The sequence below is a fragment of the Lygodium microphyllum genome, chromosome 27, assembly GCF_053477565.2.
Source record: "Lygodium microphyllum isolate KBCC chromosome 27, Lygodium_microphyllum_v1.1.10, whole genome shotgun sequence".
NCBI lineage: Eukaryota > Viridiplantae > Streptophyta > Polypodiopsida > Schizaeales > Lygodiaceae > Lygodium > Lygodium microphyllum.
In genome coordinates this window covers 9,389,292-9,416,570 of record NC_141161.1, presented here as the reverse complement: position 1 = coordinate 9,416,570, position 27,279 = coordinate 9,389,292, and the positions used below count along the sequence as shown (strand labels likewise).

Genomic DNA, 27,279 nt, shown 5'->3' with positions numbered 1-27,279 from the left:
AAAAAAAGGCAAAGAAACCAATGGTTCTCTACATGAAGAAGATATTAGCACCAATGAGATGAAGACTCATGGTTGTCCTCTACCATTGCAACCAAATTACAAAAACTCCAGTAGTTAAAAACCAATAGTTTTGTCCCAGGAAACATAACAAAGCAATATTTTTGTGACATTGCTCATATACAACCTTGAATCCAAAAGGGAAACATAGCAAAACAATATTTGTGTGTCATTGCTCATTTGAGAACCTTGGATCCAAAAGAGAAAGCAATCCAACCACATGAAGTCCAACATAAGCACCCTAAAAAACTATGAGCTACATTATAGGTAACTCACAACCATCAACTTCTCCCAATTACCCAAGGATTTCATCTTCTATTGCTACTACTAGCATTTTCCAAAGAACACCAAGCTACTTCTTTTTATGCAAGTGTAGACCATGCAATTGTAGCCCTCAACGTCTAAATCTCCCTTAGCCCCAAAGGATAAATCAACAACACCAAGAATGTAGATAGGACTAAACAATCAAACATATTTCTTGAGGCAATGGGCTCAAATCTACATCAAGCATACTCTACCAAATTCAAACCTCCGAGTGGATGAAAACTCGTCTTACAAAAAACATCCATTTTAGAAATTCAAAACCAAGATGAAAAAAAACATACATTCTAGAAATGGCAAAAAGACTTGCAAAATAAAATGGTCAACCCAATGATGACATATTTTACAGAACTTGATGCCATGATGAGTGTCGTAGCATGTCGTTATGACCTAGTTGATTTAGGGTCCTACCGAAAGATCAAGTTGTAGTAATAAGTACATTTTCAGTGACATGAGAAGAACCAAAACATGTCTTAAGACATTTCCATACAATATTCAATGAAGTTTGAAAAGTTTATCAAGAGCTTCAACTCAAACTGCTAGACTTGTCTCGTCATTTCACACTAATCCTTGTCAAACTATCATAAAAGAGATTCAAAGCTTACAGTGGAAGGTTGAGACTACAATCCCTTTCTTAAGAGATCCATCCAAGCCTCCATTGAGTAGGTCAAAAGTCACATAATGACCAATGTTGAATGATGTAGAATGATCAAGATTTTCATGTGTGATCCCACTTATGTGGCTCCACCATACATGATAATTTTTATCAACCAATGAATTCAGGTATCATCATCTTCTTGATTATGTTTTTATTAAAGAGGAATTACATGTAGCCACTAGTCTATGAGTTTGATGTATGCCATGATAGCCAATCACCTTGACATAGCATTTGTAGTGGGAGTTGTGGCACGCTTTATAACTACACCTAGTGGATGGAATTGGGATGTCGTCAAAGGTATCATGAGGTACCTAAAGAGCACAACAACCATGTGCATGTGTTATGGTGGCTAGGATATAGGCGTCATGGGGTACACTAACTCTGATCATGTAGGACATGCAGACAATAGGAAGTCCACCTCTAGCTATGTCTTTACTGTTTCTGGAGATGTTGTTTCTTGGATGTTCAAGGTGAAAAAATGCACGGCCCTCTCTACTATCGAGGCTGAGTATGTTGCAGCCATTGAGGCTTGCAAGGGGGCTCTCTAGTTACATCTTTGGCTATATTTCACTAGATGCCAATAAGTTAATCTAAGTCTGAATCCTACGCGGTGTCTTTGCAAGGTTGTGTATTGTTGGGTCACATAATCTTCAATGATGCATTGCCATGGACCCCAACAAGGTAGCTACCATTATGTAGGACCTATTCTCGATTCTTCGACTACAGTGCTACAATTTTTAGGGAAAATTTGATGGCATGAACAACACTTTCACCTTCTAGCCCATGTAACTATCCCTCTTGATTAGCTCACCCACACTCCTAATGTAGCTTTCAACTGTAATAAGGCTGTTGAACTTGCACTTGTTGCACTTCACTCTGTAGTGACCTAACTTGTTGCTACAACAAGTGGTGGCATTGAAGACCTTTTGCCACAAACTTTAGGTAGCATAACAGTCTCCAAGAAAACCTCACACTAAGAAAAGACAAGCTATATGGAATTTCGTAAATGACCCAATGTATATAGCTCTGACTTCCCTACACATGCTTGCAATTGTACCAGGCTTCACATTACTTGGAAAACTCTTGCAACACTTGCTACTTAAACTGCTCTTAGAGAAAGAGTTGCATGTTGCAAATAGAATATGCTAAGAATATGTGATACAAGACTTAAATTTATACATATCATTCGTAGCTATGACACCACAACTTCTTGATGCCTATGATTTATCTCAATATAATCCAAACTTCTATGAGTGGCTTGTTCAAAAGCCCACCAACAATGTGTTATAGCCAAATACCCTTGACATGTATATGAATAAACAAAACATTGTGTTGCCAACCAACAATGTTTTATAGCCAAACTTCTATGAGTGGCTTGTTCAAAAGCCCACCAACAATGTGTTATAGCCAAATACCCTTGACATGTATATGAATAAACAAAACATTGTGTTGCCAACCCTATTTTTGTACAAATAGCTATTAGACATTTAAAAACTCCATATACACCACAAGAGTCTTGCCTCTACATCACATAACATCAATATTGCTATAATTATTGTGTGGGGGATATGAGTTACAATACAAGGTAAAATGTTAAGAAAGTTCATATAATTGAAAATTATTTTAATGTGTCAAGTCAAAATAAAAAATATGTTGCTCTCAAAGCTTTATCAATTGAATGTAAGGCAAATAGTGGCAAGAGACAAAATATTAGACATGGAGAAGACATAATTAAGAGGAGACCCACTTCAAGTCCATGGATGCAAAAACATTAAACCCACATTGATATTGAGAGAAATGTAAAATTTATCAACATCGATATGCCACTTTTTCAAGTGGACACGTCTTGGATCCTACCTCAATGACAATGAAATTTATCGAGAGAAGATGCCACCAACTTCATCAAGAACTCCAACCTTCATTAGCTTATTTGGTTCTTCTTCAATGTGTTAGACTTTAGATATTTGAATCAAATCACTTAGTTTCTTTCTATGAGTTCAAGTTGCTCAGCATCTTGAGGTTTTTTTAGAAGGTCCGCTCTATGATTTTTCAATGTCAAGTACTAATCTCTATTAATGCAATAAATCAACTAACATTGCCTACAAACCACTATAGAATTGATCTTAGATGTGGTCTAGTAAATAAAAGAGAATTGAAATACCAATGAACACAAATAAATTGATTGAAACAAAGAGACCACAATAAAAAAACTCATATTATTCAATAATTTTACAATAGTTGAGAAATACATAGTGGTACATGCTTCAAAAGAAGAAGAATGGAGTCACTTCTCACTCCTTGATATTTTGCTAGTAAGATTGACAGAAGCTCATTTGCAACTCACTTAGATTACTCTCATTGTATATTTACATTATTTGGATAGATGGCTTTGTATAAAAGTTGGTAGTAGATATTATACTTCAAATTTATGCATGACTAGGGCTAATCGTAGAGATAATATCTTTCTAGTGGGGTATCAACTTGAAATTTATGCATAGAAGGGATATTTGCATATAGAATATCTTTTTAGTGAGGAATCAACTGATGACAAGATTTTGTAAGGATGTTGACTTTGTTGGCTACAAATTTATAACTCAACTCAAACTCCAATCATACAACATTTGAGAGATATTAGCTGGCCAAAAGTGGCTATTATTACTAATTTGGCCACACCATTGATTAGGTTTGGCATACGGTTTTGATAGAATAGCATATACTTGATGAACTATATTCATGATATCGTCCTTTTGTAGAAAACAAAGTGATTTTGAGTGCTAACCCCCTTACGATCAAGCCATAAACTATGCAAAAATTCAAACCTTCTCTCTATCTTTAATAAAGAAAAGTAGTCCATATGCTTCTCCAATAAGCTCCCTGTGTGCTTAAAATAAATTGATCTCTACTTCTCAAAAAACAACCTAAGTGGCCCCATGCCTGAATGCACCAATACAACAACCAATTCTCTTCTTGAGGAATTCGAAAAACAAACTGATTTGACTTATTTCCACCTCTATTGGCAATCAAAATACTTTGAAATTAGGCTATGGTAGCCCCCAAATTGAGCCTCAATGGATCCCTTAATTGAAGCACTTATGTTACTTAAATCAAGGAGATCAATAGTAGGATTTGTACACCTCTTAGATTTGGACAACAGGCATGGGTCTCATGGTATGCATTCACTCTAACTTGGAAAGGGCATTGACTCCTCACACTCCATGCTCCAATCATGAGGTCCCAATGATGATACTATAATACTAGTTGAGAGAAAGTGGTGGGATGTAGAGTCATAAGCTCTATATATATATATATATATATATATATATATATATATATATATATATATATATATATATATATATATATATATATATATATATATATATATATAGAGAGAGAGAGAGAGAGAGAGAGAGAGAGAGAGAGAAGAAAGTTTCTATGGGTACTTCAATTACCCTTATTATTCATTATTTTCAACCTATGAGCATCGGTTCTAGGCCTATGATTGTATTCGGGGATAGATCTTGTTAACTCTAATATACCCTTGCAAATGTGTAAGACGACGTGGTCTCTAATAAAAGGATAATATCATATTGATTGAAGCTAATATAATAAGACAATAATCTATTTTATTACATGGCCTTACATAAATAATTGAATGTGTGACATTGTAATTCACAATAACATTTATTGAGAATGTCATGAGATATATATATATATATATATATATATATATGCACTCCTCACTCCATCGTTTCAACTCCAATGTACACGTTCTACAAATTGCATTTTAGCACACAAAATTATATCATCCCCAAAGAATAAAACGTCTCAAACTTGCTATTCATAATCTATAAACTAAACATAAATAATCCTAAACATATATACATAAATCCAAATTCATAAGTCTATTACCCTAAATATAGACATGCATGAATTCAAAGAGTTGTAGAACGATAGATACTTATCTACTTTTCATGCCCTCCCCCCCCCCCCTCGGCTCTCTCTCTACTTACTTTCTCTCATCCTTTAAGTTCACTCTTGCTAGTGCTTTGTACATGCACTCTCTACACATGCACACTTCAACCATTAGGAACAACTATATAATTTGTGGAAATTTCCACCCAAAAAGAACTTATATATAGCACTATGTCCCTTAAACTTATACCCATTGGCCCAAAGCATGATGATGCATGGCATGAGCATCTTAGAAGACCAAGCTTGATTATCTTAACAACTTAGCATGTTCACTCCAAATGTGAGTGTTCCAAGTTGATGGACTCTTCAAATCTAGAGATAGTTCATGATTTGAGTGAGATGGATATCCCATTTGGCAAAAGTAAGGCCACTACCCTACACAAAGTAGTATCCAATGCAATTCACTAGTCACAATGCAGTTGTGCAAGGAAACACTTCCAAAAAAGGTTTTTGCTAACCTCCTTGGCCTGCCCAAAAAGAAAGCACCACCTGAATTGTATTCATAGCATTTAAAAGTTTAGTGTATGCATGTCTCTATCTCTCATGTAGTATTGCTTCCATGAATGAATGCATTCCTTCTTGTAAGGTGTAACATGGGGGACAAGATTAATGTGCAAAGGATTCTATCAAAAAGTCATAGCTCCAAAAATGTTTCTAAGGACTAACATTGGTAACATGGTGTTTATTCCAAGAGTCACTTCCATTCCTAACAGGATTCTCTTCCATTTACCAACCATGAGGTGTAGACAATTTGATATTTGACTAATACTTGCAATGATAATAATAAAGTCCCAAGGTCAAACATTATCTAGTGTGGGACTTTACTTAAAGTCAATATGTTTACACATGGACACTTATATGTTGTCTTTTCAAGAGTTGGGTCATCACATGGTATAAAGGTTTTGCAATAAGGAAGTAATGCTTCTCACTTGGAGACCTATTGCATTGTCATTTCATTTTTTATTCTCAAATTATTGTGATATTCTTCTTAGAGATCTACTACATCTTAGGTGAAAAGTTTCTATGTTACATAACATATTTTGCTACGAGTGTATTTTCACTACTAAAGCTTTCTATAACTACGTCTTTCATTTGTAGCCATTCATTTGCTTGCTGGAAACCTATTTCTATTTTGGGTGATATCAATCTTATAATATATGGTTCCTCTCTAGGATCTTTTGTTTGCTAGGTGATTGGTCTAAACTATAGTAAACTTGAATTTTTCTTAACTTGATCATATGCACACTTTGGCATTTTGGGTTTTGTGTTTTGCATTTTTGTGTTTTCAACTATGAAGAGGGTCTAGGATGGTGTTGGTTGTTGTGATTATATACTACTACTTCCATGTCTTTGTTTTTATCGTGCTCGTGTGTGTGAACTATGTGTTGAAAGGTAGAGCTCGAGTGGAAGCATATAAACGAAAGCAAGAGTAAAGAAAGAGCTATGGTAGATGGAGAAAAAGAGCAAGAGAGAGACACACACAAGATGCAAAAATTCCAATAGTCACAATGTGTGACCAACCTTCCCTTATTCAATAGTCACTGAAAGAATAAAGAATAAAGAATAAAGTGATAATGACAGGAGCCTACTACCTATCATATACATGTGTGGAGTCACAATATTTGTGTAGTAAATATAGGGCATTGCCTTTATCTCTAAGCACACAAGTGGAAGCAAGAGTGAAGCATTTTCATTCCCTTTAAGGGCATGTTTCCAAGGCAATGATAATGACTGCCAGCCTTAGCATCTCAAGCAAAGACAAGATTTCCATGGATAATCTTCCATGTGAAATCACCAACGGATACAAAATAGCCTCCATCATCCAACTATCTATCTAGTAGATAGAAGGATTTTGGTCAAAGCCATTGTATGACGTACATTATACCAATAACGTCCATGCCAAGTCATTTTCCAATCTAACAGAACATGTCATATTGCGATATGATTAAAACCAGTCCCTATGTAGGATAACATGAAAAGAAGCCCAAGAATCAAGCAACCAACACTAAGAATATATAGCTGAAGCATCCATCGATTGAGAAGTATCAAGAGAGGAAGCTTCTAAGTATACTCATCATTTGACTCACACTGCATTATATTTATCTCTTCAATCTTTACACTAGACTTACTAGGGACAATTTTGTGATCATCAAACTTTTCCTGCACTTTGTCTTTGCCTTTCTCTTTGCACTTATCATCATGTATCTTATGATGCTATGGCCGAATATGACCCTATTTCCCACAATAATGACATGTCAGAGAGGACTTATGACCATAGGACTTACTATGAGATTGCTTGTGAGACTAAGACCTCTCTGAGTCTCTATGACTATGGTCATTACTATTCTTATTGTCGTGTCTACTCCAACAGTCAATGCATGAGAAGTACGGGAGACATCCACATTCTTTCTGTTTATTTCCTCCATGAGTAAAGCACTCTCAACATCCTAGAGTTTCAAGCCATCCTTAAGCATATTAGCATACATGGCTGTACAAAAAGTGTTTCATGACTCAGAAAGTGTCACAAGCAAGGACAAGGGCGGTAGGTTATCCTTGAACTCAATGCCCTATGAAGTAATTTGGTTGAAAATTTAATGAAATTCATTCAAATGTGTAGACATATTAGTCTCTTCCTTCATGTAAAGGTCTATGAGATGTTTCAACCCAATACATCTATGATGTAGGACTTTGCTTGTCATAAAGATTGCATATATTTTCCCATAACTGCCAGGCATTATCCTCAAGTGCAACAACATTGAAGTAAACCTATTTAGACAATGACAATATAAGGATGAATTTACATAATCCAACTCATTCCAATCATCTTGATCCATTCCTTTAGGATTTACACTCTTGGTTTTCAATAGTTTAACTTACTTCTCTTAGACTATTACCTACTATATCTACATCTTCCAATAGGTGAAATTTGTGCCATCAAGCTTTTCAATATTAAAATAACATTATCATTCAAAGAACCATTCATAATGATAGTACAGCAATACAAAATCCAAGGAAATGGGCTATTGTAAATGATTGCCAAGGGTAATAATACCAAAGTATAGAGATGTCCACAAATTGCAAGCAATAGACTGCCAAAATACAATGTTTACTCTCCAAGGCAATGCTAAAAATGATAATTACAACAATGATAAAATAAATACAATAGTATATATCAATCCAATTGTGTGAAAATGGCCAAAAAAAAAGCTTCCACCATGAATATCGGAGTAGCAACTGGGATACAAAGAATGCAACTAGTAATGACTAAGCATAGACCATTGCTACCACAGACTGTCACAAACTCAAAGTGTCAATAAACCATACATCCTATAAGCATATACATAATTGAAAAACCACTAAAAAAGGTATGTGCCATTATCCAAAGCATATGGAATCAAATTAGTCACAACAAGCAAGAGTCATTATATCTAATAGCATACGTGAGAGCATATACATGAACCAAGAGTCCCACTATCTCAAAGAATCAAGCTTTACCAAGTAGGTACAAGCGTTTCCCATGAAAAGGAAATCTGGAATGCAAACTGAGTGAGCAAAGATGAACACATATATATCAAAGCATCTAGGAAGCCCAAGCATATCACGAATACATCCGGGAGCATAAGTGTCCAATGAAGCTTCAATACTCATAAGTGAGTAAGCATGGAAGCTCAAATCAATGGAAAGTACATCAAATGTAGCTCGAGTCCAAGTTCCAAAGAATTTCATAACCACACTCAAGCTCATGCATCATTGCTAGATATCACCATTGACATATAGCTGTCAGAAGTGGTGCATCAATGGAAGCATAAACATGTGCCGAAATAAACTCCTAAACACAAAAGACAAAAGAGAAAAGAAAAGAAAGAGATAACATAATACAGATGATAACTCAGATGTATGCTTGGGAAATGGAATCCATATAGCAAGACATGAGACAATACAGAAGGAATGTGAGTCACCGACTATGGGGGCACTGGCACCTGCTTCGTCTCCCCAAGGAATGTCAGGTAATGAATGAATAATGACTGTGGAAAAGGGAGCCTGAGAATATATAGGCCAAATAAATGCCATAAAATATGACTAGTCGAACAACATTAAATGCTAGTTGACTGGCTACAAATAATGCCAAATCACAATAAATGCTAGAAAATAAAATGCCTAAAATATCTTTGGTGCCCAACCTATTGTACCACATGCATAGACTTAGCCATGAATTGACTAATTTGCTAACACCCTCTCTTAGATTATGGGTAATCTGAAACAATACAATATACAATGATAATGTCTCATCATAGTACATATAGCAATGTCCATCAAAGTAGATCCATGGATACCCAAGTAATGGGTGTGCAAGCCACCACCAAGGTGCCTCGATGAGAACCTAATGTCAATGTCGATTGTACCAACTCTTGAAAATAGAGAAGAATCATAGAAACTCTCATTTCCATCAACGATGCCTCTGATGTAGCACACGTGACCATCCTATCACCAATGCCATAGTGCATAAATGACCATGAATCTCCCTCCTTCGGCCAGACCGCCAAAGTGTCCCCTCATATGAGCTTTAGACGAAAGCCACCTGCTCTTTGTAAAATAACCAGCTTATCATGAACCTAGATGTCAATCCCAACTCCAGGATTTGAACTTGCTAGACTTTAGTAGATGCGTCAAGGACATTCCTCTCTCTGGATCTTGTGCATTTGTATAGAAATATAGATGAGGCGGCGCTACTCCATCTCACCACCCTCTCACACTCCCTCTCTGGCGCTTGAGAGTTGTGAGGGATGACCTCATCACCACCTCTAGAAAGAAGTTGAGGAAGGGGCCACCAAACCCTTCCCATGATCCAAAGAACCGGATCCCTTCCATGCTTTGGACTTCACCTTGGCCGGCTGGAGGATCTGAGTCGGAAGCTGAGGCAAATGATGACTCATCAGAGGAGTCCAAATTCTACTTCATCTTCTGTGCCTTGTTCTTCTTCTTGGAAGCTGCTAACTCTTTGCATTCCTTCTACAAATGGCCCTTCTTGACACAGTAGTAACACTAGGCCTTCGACTTCTTCATCTTCGAACCCCTCTCTGAAGATACAAGAGCCTCACCTGAACCTCCATAATGTGATGGAAGCCTCCCTTGTAGTAGTTGCAAAGTCTCCTCATGCTCAAGCAACATTTGAGGACATATGAAGAAAATTGATAGGAGTCGTATATGTCTGTGCCCGTAAAACATTCACCGCTCCATCAAAATCTAGAGGAAGCTTGTAGAGTACCGTACCAACAAGATGTGCTTCTAATAAGGCAGACTGCATAGTTTGAAGCTGGTCTTGGATCTAGGTAACTCGAAGTAGGAATGATTGGATCGTATCTTTGGGTTCGAACTTCATTTTTTTGCTGGAGTTCACCATAGAGAGTAGCAGCCCTCATGGTAGAAGGAGCCTCATACATCAACTGCAACTTCGACCATATGTCTCAAGTTGTCCTGCAAGAGGTGACCGACAATAGGACTTCTTTAGAAATACACCGAAGTAAGGCCGAGTAAGCACGAGCATCATTCGAATCCCATGTAAGCACTGCTTCCTCATGGCTGTCTTCATCAAAATCAGCTGCTTAGAGCAAGAGAATGCTGTTGATGACATGTAATAGGTCTGCAAACCACGTACCATAAGCGCTTCTAGATGAACCATGCCTTCATCACTGCACTCCATGTGTGATAATCACATCCATGGAGCTTGTTATCAGTGGATGTGCATGGAGGGGCCATCTCTGTAGAGGATTTAAAAGGGAGAAGTAGAGAAAAGAAGGTATTTGGAGAGGGAACACATTCAAAACAAGAGTATAGATTGCAAAAAATGAGAATTCACATACAATATTCACCAAAAGCTGACCAAAACAAGACAAAAGCTATTGCAAAAAGTCAAAAAACACTCAAAAACTACCAAAAACAACAAAAATGGCTTGATAATGCAAGCGGCCCAGCCCTAGGAGGAGATGCAAAGAGACACCAAAATGCCGGCTGAAATAAATATGCAGGCTGTACGGAAGCTAATGTCAACCAAAAACATAGGTACAACAGGTCTCCTGGTTGGATCAGCAGCAGCCACCTGATTAGCAAGGGTGAAAACAATCGTGAAAACAACAAGAAAACACAGCAAGAGCACCGATCTTGAAATCTAATACCATGTCAGAAGTGGTGCAACAATGGAACCATAAACATGTTGAAATAAACTGTTGAACACAAAGACAAAAGAGAAAAGAAAAGAAAGAGAGAAGACAATATAGATGAGAACTCATATGTATGCTTGGGAAATGGAATCCATATACCAAGACATGAGACAGTACAGAAGCAATGTGAGTCACCGACTATGGGGGCAATGGCACTTGCTCCCTCTCCCCAAGAACTGTCAAGTAATGAATGAAAAATGACTGTGGAGAAGGAAGCCTGAAAATATATAGGCCAAATAAATGCCATAAATTATGATTGGTTGGCCAACATTAAATGTTGGTCGACTGGCTACAAATAATGCCAAATCACAATAAATGCTGGTAAATAAAATGCCTAAAATGTCTATGGTGCCCATCCTGTTGTACCACATGCATAGACTCAGTCATGAACTGACTAATCTCCTAACAATAGCATACCTCAAATACCATGTAGACACAATAGGCATTCAAAGCATGAAGCTCACTATTGTATGCTTCCTGCCCAAATTGTTATTAAGGTAATAAACATTTCAATGACTAAGCTAACCAAGCTCTAATCAATCCAAAAGACTTTTTGGAGCATTAGTGCATCATCCGAGCATTGCAAACATTTTCAATAAGCATCAGTAGAGCATAAACCAATCAAATGCTTGCTATACAAACCAAAATTATTCTATTTTGTGTAAGACAGAGAACTGAATACTTAAGTCTGTGAGCACTCAAATATGTACTATTCATTTTCTAACTATAGAACACCTGAATCCAATATCGTATGCAAGTTATAGACAAAATACAAAAGTGATATCAAACTACAATAATTGTCTATGACTTCTGCAGCATGCTCTATATCCGCTCAAAATGGATAGAATGGCTACTTCTCAACTCAATAAGAAATCAACAAGTCTCAGGTAAGCCCTAGGGAGCTCCATGACATGCCTGGAGCAAGCTAGAACATGCAAGGACAAAGGAAGACTCAATGCATACCTGCGGCGGACAATGGCTACCATGAAACCTTGAGTTGAAGTTCTGAATCTAGGCCAAAGCAAAGAATAAAGAAGCTCCTCAAATTCCCCCTCTAGTACCAATTGAAAGGTATAGCACACAAGCAAAAGAAAGAGCTATAGTGGATGGAGAGAGAGAGAGAGAGAGAGAGAGAGAGAGAGAGAGAGAGAGAGAGAGAGAGAGAGAGAGAGAGAGAGAGAGAGAGAGAAAGACAGAGACAGAGACAGACAGAAGAGATGTGGGAACTCCAATAGTCATAATGTGTGTCCAACCTTCCCTTATTCAAAAGTCACTAAAAGGATAAAGCATAAAGTGACAATGATGGGAACCCATCACCTGGAGTGTATAGGTGTGTATTTACAATGTGTGTAGTAAATATAGGGCAACAATTTTACCCCCAACAATATGTTGTGAACTATGAAACTTTTGATTGTTTAGGATAGTTGACCATCACTTACTCTCTCTATTATTTATCATCATCTTACATATCCCTAATCCTTTCTATCTTAATGGCTTGAAATTTCTTCATCATGGCCTCACCTTGTCCTTATGAGGCTCTCTTTTCAAGTTGGGAGGATGGTCTTTGGCTTGCAATTATAGGCCCTTCACATTCTACCTTATAGTGTTCCCATCTTGACAAATTCACTCCACATCTCGAGTGCTCCTAGAGTCATCTTTGGAGGCTAGTGGTTTCCAGTATGTCTCATCAACTTCTCTTAGTATCTATTTTCTAGTGGCTTTGGTGGCCCCGTGGCTCAACCATCTCGATGGCATTGTTTCATGCTTTTCCCATCGTGATCTTGTTGCTCAATCAATGATGATGACCGATGTAGAGAGGATCACTATGTTTTCGAGGGGCATGGTTGGTTTTGTTCAGCTACTAGGAAAATGGCAACTCCATCAACTCTTGACCCTTTGGACTCACTCACATGGTGGTTCCATGTGGAGGGAATTCTCTTCCTATAGCATGGCCTAGCGAGACTATTGCCTAGTAGGGTTGCCTATGTAGGCTTTCACATTGCTTAATCTCCTCTATTGGGACACCTATTCTACTCCAACACATCACTTGGTATGCAACAACAATATCATTGTCGGACAATAGTGGAGTAATGCACCTCATGTATCCCCATGCTAGAGAGGGATGATTGGGAGAGGGCAGTACTCAGGATGTTGTTTGCCAATTATACATTCAAATGATGCGATGGTTGTTGACGGAGTCTTTCTTGGTGATTCAAATATTAGAGTTGGTTTAACTTTCACATCTAGGATGGAAGGTTTGAATAGCAAGCATTGTTTTTCTTCTAATTTGATCCCACATGATGAGTTCGATGTGTGTGTGTGTGTGGGGGGGGGGGGGGGGGGGGGGGGGGACTTCAGTGGTTTGAGTGAAGGTAGGGAATCCATGGTCATGATGAGCTTCTGTAGGGCATTAGTGACAAAGATAAAGGTAAGCTATTTCCACTTTCTATAATCAAGGTTTGAGTATGATAAACACTAAGGAGTCTTGGAGTATTTCTAATGGTGTGTTTAGGTACTTCTGGCATCATTTTTTACCATCCCTTACCATTATTGTAGGTATTATGGTGCTACATGTTTCTAGCAAAATCATTGTCGTGGTATGGGACATGGTGATCGCTCCTCTCGCCATCATTTGTATGATTTATTGTACTAACCACCCATTATTTGAGAGAGAGTGTTAGTGGTGTACATTTATGTAGATGTTAGGCTCTCTATTAGGCTTTTTGTTTGGTGCCCTTTATACATGTAGTTGAGTAGCCCATTTCAAGCTAGGTCATTTATCATAGATGTCACCCTACATTTTATATATGATCTTCTATATATATATTGCACTCTTCCTCCACTTGTGTTACATCACATCACATCCACTTTGTAGAGAATCTCTAGAGATACTACTAGTCACCCCACATGCCATTCACTTATGTGATTTGTATGGTGCATCTCTTGTGTGTTATGTTACAACCTTCCATTGCCCATGTATCCATTCTTTGAGTTCGTGTTATTTCTCTCACTATTCACTCATTCTCAAACCTGTATATAGGAACTGTAACATGTTGTACCCCTTATACATTGTGATTAGAATGCACAAATACACTCCATGTTTCCGTGTGGGCATAATGTTCCAAATTGTATGGTAACCCAAAAGCAATACTACCTGTTGGGCTTGATATTAGTTGCATGACTTGTCATGTTTGGTCACCTGACATCAATTTTTGTAGGGTGCTCACCATATCTTCTCTAAACAAAAGGTTGCATACTTTTTTTGCTAGGTTTTCATATGTTATGTTTTACACATCTCTATCGAATCCTTAACTAATGATTATTCTTATTTGCATGATTGACATGATGGATGATATTTCCTTGAAAAGTTTGCTTTTCCCATTTGGCATTGCCTCGCCCATGCATTTAGTGCCTTAGGGGTCCAATAAGCATCTTGAGCCATCAAGAAAGTAAAAACTTAGATTCACATGGATTGCCCTTAAATAGCCTTCTTTGGAATTATTAGACTTGATTTGATAGCTTTTGCATCTAAACATTGTCTTTTTTTAATGGACATCGATATCATTAAGTGAAATAATCAAGAGCTTTTGCAATTTCAATATTTCCTATTACATTATGCAATTTGTCATCTTATTGTTACAAAGCTACAATAACACATGAAATCCACGAAGCCTTCTTTCATGAGGGTAATCCAATGAACAAAATTTGTATAATATCATAGTATGTATATGCAATTCATGTTAGTTTCTTGCACACCCTATGCACTACCTCTCAATAGCTTCTATTGTGCAAAGGTGCTACAAAGTGGCAAAGTGTTCCTTTGTCATAGTAGTTATTGCCATCCCCATTGTTTCCCCAAGTTTTCACATAATATTCTAGCATTTTGTTTTCTTACACGTTCTTCTCTAACACTAAATCATTTCTCTAAGAAGGTTTTCATGAAACTAGAGCTTATTTTTGAATTTGAAGCATAGATAGGTGTGCCAAGTTACAAGCTTCTCTTTCATGAAATGTAAGTTAAAACATCTTTGTTTAGATTATATCACCTAAAGAATGAATTTTCAAGCTTATCTATCATAGCTCTTTCATGGAGTGTACATTAAAACATCTTTGTCTAGAGCATATATTGTCAAAAGAATGACTTTTCAAGCTTGGATTTATATATAGGAGAAAAAGTAAAAGATATCATGGTTGAAATGTTCCATAGAAGCACATTGGATGCTTGGAGAGGGGCATATGTTCATCATGTGTAGTTTCAAATTCAAAATGCACTAGTAGTGCACACTCACTGAGATCTACACATAACAAGGTATATGACTGCCAAGACATGCTCCAATCCAAGGTATACTTTTTTAGAAATGTATAGTGAGCTTAAAAACAATACTAGAAGAGTTCTATGTCCTATCAAGTTGTGGCAAAACTGTGATGCAAGCTTGAAAGAAAGATAGATGTACTACCGGTACTACTATTGTATTAGGCCATGCTTAGCATAAGTTATGCTCAATGACATATCACCCTTAATAAGAGTGTGGAACTAGTTACACTTTGAGAATGTGTTTCAAGGAAACTATTTTCAATACACCTCGTTGTCCATATGAGGCCAACTTGTACAAACATCCTATTAGGCTAGCTCTAGTGTCAAAAAGTCAAAAGGGTTAGGACAATTTACTTGCTCTCTTTAGTGATAGTAGTAGAAACTTATATTTTGGACTATATTTAAAAATACCAAGTTTATAGGCTACAACTCATCTTATTAGTGTAGATATGTCGATACATATCTAGCACCATGTTATTATTTTACACAGAGACACTGCAAAGCAATGCCATATGTAAAGAATGTTTTTTTTAACTGTGTGACAAGATCATAAGTAGCGGTAAGAACAATGTATTTCCAACAAACTTGTGATGGAACTTTCATGCTATCCTCAACTTTGTAGCTATAAGCATGCACAAAATGACAAGCAATATAAAGAGGCTAGAGCTCCACATGATTTAAAAACATTGACATTATTGATTGAACTTTTTGAATACTCACTCTAAGAACCTTTTTACCAAAGCATTGTCTTCACATCAAGCTAGAATAGTTAAAGCAATTTTCATAGCTCAATAAGCATTTCCATGTAGATTCCACGCAACTGCATTTAAATTATGTACATAGCCATATCACATCACAATATGCTTAATTGGGTTACAAAATTGTGTTAGGGAGAAGGGCAAGATAACTAAGTTAGGTGGATCACTTGTGCGAAGCTCTAGTCTTATACAACTTACCTTTGAGAAAGACCAATATATGATGCATGATTTAATAGTTAGGAGATTTCATTAGATATCCATGGTGTAGAGCAAACTTATGTTCTTCTATACAAGAGGCACTACTTTGACAATAAGACATTGGACCTAAGCTAAAGCCATTTCTACTTCTACCCTAACTTTCAGCATGCATGCATACCTTACCATTAATGTTGTTCATGTATAACTCAATCATCCACCATAACAAATATGCTTCTACTCATTGCTTTAGGATAATTCACCAACCACATCTCATTCTTCCTCGTATTTCTATCTCAAAGTTCTCTCACAAAGCACTATCATCATAATTGCCACATTGTGTTTGTGAAAAGTAGACTACCAAGGGGGAGAATCAATGGTGATAGTTGTACAAGTTTCAACATGACACTTCGTGTTGATTTTCCAAGCACTTAGACAACATTTTACTCCGATATACCATCATGAGTAGCAAAATAGACATGTTTCCCTACTCCATGTACAAGTATTGCTTGCTCGTAACCATTTAGCAAGAAGCCTATTGTAATGGGAGGTTATGTGCTAGTGATGCAAAACAAAATAAGCAAGCATCTACACAAAATTCAACAGTCTTTTCTACTCGTTATGTTACATGTCCATGCTTTGCACACCGTGCATCCTAGGCATGGCATGTCAACCTTTTAACATAGCAAAATACAAGGTAGAAGTTTGTTTTTGAGTAGGACCTTCTCGTGATCCAACTTTTTGCCAAAGATCATGATACAATTGTTTAGACATAGCTTTGCATGTACACTTGCCATAGGGCCTGATGAACATAGATCTTCCAAACAATCAATCACATTACCACATATCATCACATCATGCAATGTTTGATCTACTGCTCTGCTTCACCTATTCCAAAAACCAACGGTCATTCTTGTATCAATCAAAACTTAAGTTATCCTCATATCAAGCAAAACTTTGGTTTTCTTCGTTGAGTTATGTAGTCTCATTGCATGTTGTAAGGTGTCAAGATATTAGCTCAGGAACCTTAGCATATAAACACATTTTCCCGACCTTATCTAAGAGTACAAGGCAACAATTAGCATCCTTTATTACAGCCAGTTAAGTTGTATAGGGTTGGGATATGTGCTGCCAGGTGTCAAGTTGAAACTTGGGAGTTACCGACCTCACCATTGTACATAGAGCCAAATTCTGTCCAACTATGCTTAACAAAAAGGAATGGGGAATGACCACCAAAACTAACGCAAATCAAGAAGCTATTAACAACACTTCGGCTTCTAAGAACCACACATAGTATATGTAACACTTGCCCCCACTGGTACTGCTACTGTACTACAGTTCCATCCACTCATCATTAGTATCAACAATTTCTTTTGCCTTGCCCGTGTACATCAAATACTATGTACAAAGCTGAAATAATTGCCTCCAGCCTGGGTTTATCTTCCCATATAACATCACCCTCAACAAGTTCAAAGTTGCTCCTGACACAGGATCCAAAGAACAGCCAGTCCTTTCAATGTAGATGTAAAGATAGGTTTTCTTATTCCAATAAAGGAGACTTTATTAGAACTTTCAAATAAACCTGTTAGAGAGAGTGTACAGAGTAAAGGAAAAAAGAAAGGTATAGCTTTGCAAAATTGGAGGGTGTAATATCCCTCTAACCTATTCCCCATACCAAATTGTCCTCGATACCACTATGCTTTGAAAAATACAGTAGTTGGAAGAGACTTGCTTTATACATTGGAATCAATTATAGAAAAAAAATGAGATACCTGACTCATCCAATTTATGGATATATACATATCCCTTTCTTTTGGGACTTCTGGAGAGGAGGAACAGGCTTAGGAAGAATGTTCTTACTGCATTTTGGGTGGGGACAAGCCATTGAGTAAAGTTCTTCCATCAAGTATGCTTATCACTATCCAAGCTGTGCCAGGTATTATAGTAATGACTCTTGAATATACAGCCAAAAGATATGTCACACAGAATTGAACAATTCTGGGAGATGAGAGCATATGCTTCTATACAAGTTGTAAGCCATCCCGGTTTCACCTGGTGTGCATCTGTCCTGTTTAACCCGGGCATCTGTTCAATGTATGTTTTAGGTTTCGTCACAGCCTGGGGCTTCGCATGACAAACTATTTACAGATACCCCGTGTGTACATGTCCCAGTACGTATCATGTGTACAGGAAGCCTGCTAGGGTCAAAGAATATAAGTATAAATCCTGTAAGCCGCCTTCTTCCCAGAAGAAATCCACACATAGACCCTACGCTGCACGCAAAGATCACTGCACAGAACTTTTGTGGGCCCTCAGATTCATGCTACCACGGCTTCTGAATCATAATAATTTGACATAACTCAGAAGACAGCATGACATCAGCTTGCCTGGCTCATCCCCAGCACACAAGTCCACCAGCCAACCAAAGATTGATAAATGTCATCTTGACAGGCCACTATCTCCAGAATAAATGGACACATAGGAGTCAGTTGCTCCTGCAGCAAGATAAACCTTGTATGGATGGAAAGCCAGTGCACTGACAGGTCCTATACGCTGCCCCAGAAAGCTGTTATGATACCGAATGACACTCAATTGCTCCCCATTGACATCAAATACTTTTATATACTGTTTGGCAGAACCACTTGCAATAAAGGGAGCATATCGATGTACAGCCAAGGCAGACAGTGAACCCTTATGGGCGTCCACAGCCAAGTAGGGTCCTGTATCTTTCCTCATGTCAAGAAATTTCAGGTCACCTGCTACAGATGCTGATACAATCTGCATTCCGAAACACAAGTATGTGATATGCTTGCTTAATAGAACATCTGATAGGGAACAAACACCCATACGAGCAATAAGTCCCACACTACAGTTATAGGTAAACATGACCAAGCGACCCGACCAACAAATAGTAAGCATGTCTGCCATCTAAACATTTGCAGACAACAGGTTTACTGGGACATCAGACTTAAGAGCACATAAATACATGAATTTTAGATTGTATTTCTTGTTTGTCATTTGTCAATCAATCATGTTACCCTGCTCCATGTGAACAGAATGCGCACACGTGCATGTGCACACAAACCAAATGGTGTAGCTCAGTCTGTAGGCTGAACAGTGTGACCAGAAGGTTTAGACTTGAATTGGTATGGATGGGAGGGGCACGGGGGTGTTGTTGGGGGGTGGGTGGTGGTGGTATGTGGCTGTTAAGGTAGCAGCATTAACCACTTCAAAAGACCTATGAGACCCAAAACATTACATGCTCAGTCTGTAGGCTGAACAGTGTGACCAGAAGGTTTAGACTTGAATTGGTATGGATGGGAGGGGCGCGGGGGTGTTGTTGGGGGGTGGGTGGTGGTGGTATGTGGCTGTTAAGGTAGCAGCATTAACCACTTCAAAAGACCTATGAGACCCAAAACATTACATGCATGTCCCTAACTCATAACTTCACCAAGTGATACCTAATGGAATGAAACGTACGTGTGTGTGTGTGTGTGTGTGTGTGTGTGTGTGTGTGTGTGTGTGTGTGTGTGTGTGTGTGTGTGTGTGTGAGAGAGAGAGAGAGAGAGAGAGACCTTGCTAGATTCACCTCCAGGTAGAAATCCAATACCCATGACTCTCTGGCGGTGTGGAGTTGTTCTGTAACAACTGAAATTCAAAGAGGCTTTTAAGCCAGGTAACCAGATGTAACGAGACTGATTTTTAAAAAGTTCCCATCCAAATTTTTGCACTTACACATCCCGTGAACGGATATCGAACACCTTCACTGATCCATCATTATAGCCAGCTGTTACATGTTGGCTCAGCCCTTGAGAGGCAGACTGAAAACAGACAAAAAATTAGAAATACAAAACAAAACAAGTACAAGCCTAGAATCCCATGTTACCAAGCATACCAACGCAGAGACTGTGCTATCTGAATCTGAAGGCATATTAAATGCCAGCAATTCTTGATTCAAATCCCACACCATGATGCTGGATATTTCGCCAGAAGCATACTGTCCAGCCATTGAAAAAACAGGAATATAGTTAATAGTAGCTCGAACGATGTATATGGAGAAGTCAGGAAAATCCTCCCCCCCCCCCCCCCCCCCCCAAAAGAAAAAAAAACAAAAAACAAAAGAAAAGAACTCATCGAAAAAAGGAGAGACTACCAAATATCCCCTCAATTGTTGCCAGTCCACTACGGCATTCATACTGCGGACACCAGGCCTATGCCCCTGAACAGTTTGCCATGCTGTCACCAACCGTTGCTTAGACTTCTGTGTGTAATCTTTCCATACTCTAACACTACCATCACCTGTGGGCATGTAAAGAAAGATCAACTATCTGATGCACAAAAACAAACTTGTGGAAGTTTAGTGTCTCCAAGTACCCAAATGTAGAAAGGATTCACACTTACTCGAAGCAACAAGGAGGAGGCTGTCATCAAGCTCATTTAGAAGGCAAAGCCTGGACACCCCCTTATCTGCAGCACTGTGATTTTCAAATGTGTTCATCAGCGCTCCCTCCTCATAGTCCCAGATCCTGAAGGACAAGGATCTCAAATTGTTTAGCTTGTACTCTAAGGACTTGAGTTTGCAACAGAGATCACACTCACTCCTCATCGTTGCAAACATAAAAGACTACTTATTTATATAATGATGAATTCATCCATCTCAATGACCATTGATCACTGCTAAAAAACTCTTTTACAAGCTAAAACACTTTTCAGCACCTACCTTAAGCTATTAGGGCATGACAGAGTGACAAAACAGATTACAACAGCTACTTCAGCATATACAAAGCATCAACTTCCTCATCCAAGTGTTTACATGCATCGAGCACCGGGCAACCATATTTTCACTCACTTTCTTTCCCACTCATCTTTTAGTGACTGCCAGGACATTATAATTATCCTTTGCCTTGCGATTGTTACAACCAGAAATGTAAAAGAACTTTGTGTTCAAGACGTGTTCACATGCTGCACCTAGGAGATGGAGACACGTGACAATCTTTAGCCAACTATGACCGTTTTCTAAGTTGATTTTGGGTCCTCAGACCTTCATCCTCCGCTTCATCAGATATTCTGTTTTCCTGTTTCACATTGCTGGAAATTTTGCCAAAAAAGCTGCCCAGCACACATCAAGAGCATAGGTTCAGGTGTCCTACCTCTGTGCATGATTATCTTACCCTATATTACTTGGACCCCAAGCAATTCCTTCTCTTGTCTTCACATGAATATTTCCAGTTGGTATTTGAATTGACAGAGTTGTCTCCTGAGTCCACCCTCTACATGCATTTGTAGTTAATAAAGTTACTCTCCCATGCTCTATCTGCATGAACAAATGGTCAATGCTTCCGCTCCTGTACTAAAAAGAAGTATAAAGAGGATATCAGCCAGCTTGAACAATGGCTCATTTGATCTATCTGGATTCCTTGATGCCCACTATGTCAGCTAGATAAAGAATAGATCGTTTAAGGGAGCCCTTGTTTGTAGGAGTAACTCTGTGAAAGGCAAAGAAGCTAGATGCCATTTGAAATAACCTAGGGCAATACTTGAGTCCGTCAATAAGACCCCTGAACATGAGAATTATAATCATCCGATGGCTGGAATTGTATTAGCTACTTGTAGAAAAGCACAAAAATAATCACTCACTTTCAATTCAACTTGATCCCTTGCTGATCACCAGAATGATAAATAGAGATTATATGTCAAGTCTGTGCTGTGAGTAATCCACATTTTAGTGTACTTTACCATAGTTCCTAATGTTTAAGGAAGATATCCTCAACAAAGGAGGTGATCCCTCCCCAACGAGTGCCAGTCTTGGCTCAATTATTTTACCTTGTTGTTATTTCAGTTGTGCCTGAGAGTGATTATTCTCCCACCAACTTACACCGACATGTTTCAGAATAGAGACTACTGTGGAGCATTTCAGCTGAACTGGAAGTTGGGGATTCTTTTTAAACACAAAAAAGCCTGGGCTGCTATTACAAGGACATCCAATGAATCTTATCACATCACATCTTTTTTACAGCGTTGCTTCAACCTTTTGAAACTATTTGGCAGAGATGGAACTGGAATCCGTGACAAAGATGGAATTATTGAGGGGATAGTGTTTGGAGTCAGTATTCTCCTAAATACGGAAAAGAAGGGGCTCAAAACTCTGAGTGGTTTACTTGAAAGCGACTTTCAAATCAACACTCAATTTAGTGTGTTCTTCAGGTAGATGGGCAGATTGAAGAAACTCAATTAGCACAGTAACTTGGCCTCCAGGCTCTTGTGGAGCACACGGTTTAATATCTCCAGTGCTTTGGGAGCAACTCAAATGAAACGATGAGCCTCCATACTGCACTATCAAGACACCATGTGTCAAGAACACCACATTGTAAGCCTTTGCAAGGGGTTGTGCATTGTTATTCTTCAATGCATCATCCCGACTATGAATAGGAGCAAGAACAAAGACTTTGTATCCTAAAGCTTTAATCGAAATGCATTTTTGTCTCCTTAACTTCAGAACTGGCAGAACTGAAGCAATTTAATACAAAGCTCTCAACATAAAGAGTAAACAACTCACCTGATAACCTCATTTTCATCAGCAAAGCATACAACTGGCATGAAGGGATGCAAGAGCACAGCCTTTACACTAATTTGAGAATCCAAATCCCAACTAGCAATTTGATCACTGACCCTAATCACATCTGCATCACACATGCATAGCATCAAATACCAATCAAACTCCAAGTGACATTTATACTTTATCCAACTCCTGTCATACTTTCCTTTTCATATAATCTAAATGTTTAATTATGAAATGTACGAACAAACATGTTACAATGCATGCATGCCAAGAATGGAACAAATTAGAAAAGGCTGTCTCCCAATCTTTTTAGGAAGGTAACCCGCTACAATCCATTAGTTTTCCTTATTGTGGGGAGAGCAAATGACGTGAAGCTGTAACAACTTACTAGAGTGCTGGCACTTTGATATTCCATCAAGCGCAAGCCTCTCTCTTTCCTCTCTCCGTAACAACACCTCTTCGTCATCATCATGAGAATTTTCTAGAAGTGGCCGGGAAAAATGGCCGCAACTCCAGCTGTACAAAGTTGATGCTGGAACTGTAAAAGCATCTAGCACCTGAGACGTCCCACCTCCAACTAGTGCTGTATCTGCCAACCCTGTGTCTACATTTCTCCGCATATGAGGGCTAAATTCAAGAGAGCATACTCTCCTCATCCCATTCCCAGCTAAAACACTTTGTCCTGTAGGGGGGCTAGCTGGCGGAGTTCTGAAGGTGACAGTGAAATTTCCTGCCAAACAGAAATCTTATCAAACTGTGTGGCTCTGCAAAAAAAAGTGTGCAAATGTGTTGAAGTCAAAAGCATTTCAAATAAACAATTCAGGTCAAAACTCTACTCAAGTAACGAAAACAAACAAGGCATGTTTGTACAAAGGCATTATAGACACTTCCCTTAACATATGATCTACCATACATCTCAAAAACCTATGAGTGGCTAGGCACAAACCTGATGGTGAATCAATCCATGAAAAAGATCGAGGTAATCCTGATAGTGCACCTGGTGGTACAGCTCCAACAGACGAATTCCTATGGTGCCCAGGGCTTGGACCCATAGTGGGGCTGGGGCCTCCCCCTGCTCTAGGATGATTCACCACAACTGGCTCAACACCAATTGTCCGCAAAACTTGCCGTCCCAGACTTGCGACACGAGGACATGGATCCCTTCCAAGAGCATATATAGCAGAAACACACCGAGCATAGAGCCCACTTTCCTCTGTGCGTTGTCTTCTTGGTCTGGGAAGGCCATTGCTAGCATTTCCATTCCCTAACATCCTAACATCCTCTGAAAGATGTGATGAACCATCAGATGAGGGAGACCCCCGCATGACCCCAGATGAATATAAGGAGGGACTGCCAGCATTAACATTAACTGGCACTGCAGCCTCTGCCGAGCCCACCCTTAATCCTGAGCTATGGTTGATTCCCATAGAGCTTCCAGCAATTACCATTTGAGCTGCATGACTGTAGCTACCAGCGGGACTGCGAATAGATGCCAAGGCAGGTAACGAGGTAAGCATAGAGTTGGAAGGAGGCTTTAAGTAAGCAGCAGCCATAGGCTTCAAATGCCTATTATGTCCAATTGCCAACCGTGAAAGGCCTGAACATTAAATTTCAAGATTCTTAGAATGTGGCATAGATCTGTATGCCAAAAGATACAAATTGATAAGATAGGAGGTCATTCAATACACATACCTATCGCTAGCTCTGCTCTTACTAAAGGACTTCCATCACACAGAACCTTTAAAAGAATGTTAGCTATTTCTTGTTCTGCCCTATGCCTCTCTTCATCTTCATATTCATCATCCAAAGAAGAGCTGTCAGCAACAATCTCACCACCAGTAGCAATCAGTGTTCCTAATGCAAATGTCGCAGAAGCTCGAACCTGCATAAACGAGATTCTAAATCTTGATTTGCAGAACATTTTGCTTTTAAAATACAGTCTTTTACTTATAAAAGCATATACCTCAGGCTGTGGCTCAGACAAAAGATGCATTAAGATAGTTGGAGCATTTTCTTGAAGTCCTACTTGCTGTGCACGAGCATACCCATCCCAAAGTTTACCCAGGCACAAACAAAGCCATTGCAAGAGCAAGGGTTCTAACTGCCCTTCTGATGATGAGCATGCAATACGTCTTAGACATATGCTTATCAGACCACACTGAAAACATTCCTCTTGCCCTCTCCGATAACCATCCACAATCACAGCTAAAACAAAAGCAGCCATTGCTCTTTGCTCAGGATAAATGACATCTGGACTATCCAAAAACTTGATGAAGTATTGATGTCCTCCATCTTTAACCAAGTCAACCTGACATGACTGTAGACACAAAAGCTGAGTTAGATGACTATTTTGTTACCCAGTACTAAATACAAGAGCACATCCTGCCACAATACCTTGTCTAATGCTAAAATTTTCGTCCATATAAAAACAAGTATCTGCCTCAGTTCAGCTGCAGTGGTTTGAAGTAGCTTCAGCACATATGGAAAAATCCCAACAGAGAGTGCCTACACAAATCAGCCATTGGTTAAGAGTAGGTATTTGCAAGCTTGTACTCAACACCCAAGTTGGACATTTTGTCTTTTCGGCTTACCAAGTCAACAGCCCAGGCTCCCATGTCGAGGAATTTTCCAAGCAGCACTAAAGCACGAAATCTATGAGATTGACTCAGTAGCACCTGCGATGCAAAGTTCAAATGTTGTGTCAAGCAAACTTGGGATATCACCTTCATCAAACCTTCCTAAATTAGCCTTTATGTTAAATTCGTTACTGGCATATAGATAGCGACCTTGCTTGTCCTGTGTGGAGACTTTGGCCTATCCTTCAGACTGCCAGCACTTTTAATCAAAGGCACTTGCAACTTTCCTTCTTAATTATACAACTTTAGAAAAATCTTTAACTCTCCAAATACTTAAAGATAGACTTGATCTTGTTTATCAAACATAAAAGTTCATGAGACATGTTCACAAGTCCAACACTAAATTACCTTCTAAAGCCAATTCTTAATCCTAAACAGACAAGGCATTTTTCTCTCAACAAAGGAAAACTGAAGTGATTGCCCATTTCCGAAAGAGTTCAGAGAGAAGGGATACTATGAGCATAGTTACTAAAAACTTCAGTTTTCAGCTGTTCCGCATGTTCTGTTTCCATGTGTTCCCATATCCATTGTTGCTCTTCCCACCTCTTGTTATTGGAAACTCCCTAAACTACAGAATTTCTGTTACATTTTCGCTGGTCTTTCCATTTCCCTGCTTCCATAACTATAACTAAAAGTGAAGCTTCAACTGCTGCACAGGTGTGCACGTGTGGTCCCTGCTCCTCCTCCCATCTCTTCCTCCTCTCATCCATCTAGCCCATATGACATACTACTGCACCCAATTTTCTTTCATCCCCTAATATTTTCTTCAATCTTGGATCGCCTTTCTCCCCCTGCCCCTCGCATGCAGCAACCTACCTTCCAGTTAACCATGAAGGAGGAGATAGAGCCTGTAAATAGGCTGAGATGGAACCATAAAGGGAACAGGTCAGCCAGCAGCAAAATGGGCCAAAAATACAAGTTATCCAATATGCCAAGGTCCATTACAAGTGGCAGATGCACCTGTCAAAGTACCCACTAAAATGCCCATACAACCCATGATATGATGCCAACAAAGAATGATGTTCCCCACAGAGATACATCAGTGCCAGGGGAGTAGATTATTGGTGGTATATAGGACCACTGGGGGTTGGTCTTTTGGGTGAAACCAAGGACTACAGGTGGGATCCAAGGATTAGAGGTGTAGCAATCCTAGACAAGGCTCCATAGTTACATGGCATGGGAAATGGGAACAAGAATCGCCGCGAATTGACATTCCATGTGGCTATATAATCACATACACTAGGCATGAAACGGGAAATGCGAATGGGGAACAGGAATGGGGATCCCAAAAATGGTCATCCCATGTGACTATGAGACAAACATGTGCTCAATCACATAGCATAGGTAGTCAGTAGGGATTAGCAGGCCCACTTCTTATGGGTTAGGATTCGACCGCCAAAGGGTAAAGACATATACATTGCAACATTTTATTTTGCCCCAGGGACATCTTCCTTTGCCATACAAGGCATGTCACGACTCAGCATATATGCCCTTAGCTATTCAGAGCAAGGGGAGGTGATTTCAGTAGATGGATTTAATACATGGACAGCAAACCATCAGGTCCCATTCTTAAATCAAATGATCCCA

At 38.9% G+C, this 27,279-nt stretch overlaps 1 protein-coding gene across 1 annotated transcript in view; it reads right to left on the bottom strand.

The window, feature by feature from the left end:
* Positions 1-18,125: 18,125 nt before the first annotated feature.
* The window catches only part of RAPTOR1 (Regulatory-associated protein of TOR 1), a 57,055-nt gene continuing 47,901 nt past the window's right edge, over positions 18,126-27,279 (bottom strand). The window contains exons 11-23 of the mRNA XM_087669588.1: positions 25,648-25,731; positions 25,451-25,561; positions 25,020-25,373; positions 24,749-24,938; positions 24,003-24,653; positions 23,445-23,786; positions 23,054-23,177; positions 20,899-21,023; positions 20,651-20,796; positions 20,393-20,494; positions 20,233-20,318; positions 20,073-20,145; positions 18,126-19,275 (exon numbers count right to left, since the gene is read on the bottom strand). Coding sequence (XP_087525714.1) covers positions 18,937-19,275; positions 20,073-20,145; positions 20,233-20,318; positions 20,393-20,494; positions 20,651-20,796; positions 20,899-21,023; positions 23,054-23,177; positions 23,445-23,786; positions 24,003-24,653; positions 24,749-24,938; positions 25,020-25,373; positions 25,451-25,561; positions 25,648-25,731 — 2,727 coding nt within the window. The 3' untranslated portion in view covers positions 18,126-18,936. The remainder of the gene's footprint in view (positions 19,276-20,072; positions 20,146-20,232; positions 20,319-20,392; positions 20,495-20,650; positions 20,797-20,898; positions 21,024-23,053; positions 23,178-23,444; positions 23,787-24,002; positions 24,654-24,748; positions 24,939-25,019; positions 25,374-25,450; positions 25,562-25,647; positions 25,732-27,279) is intronic.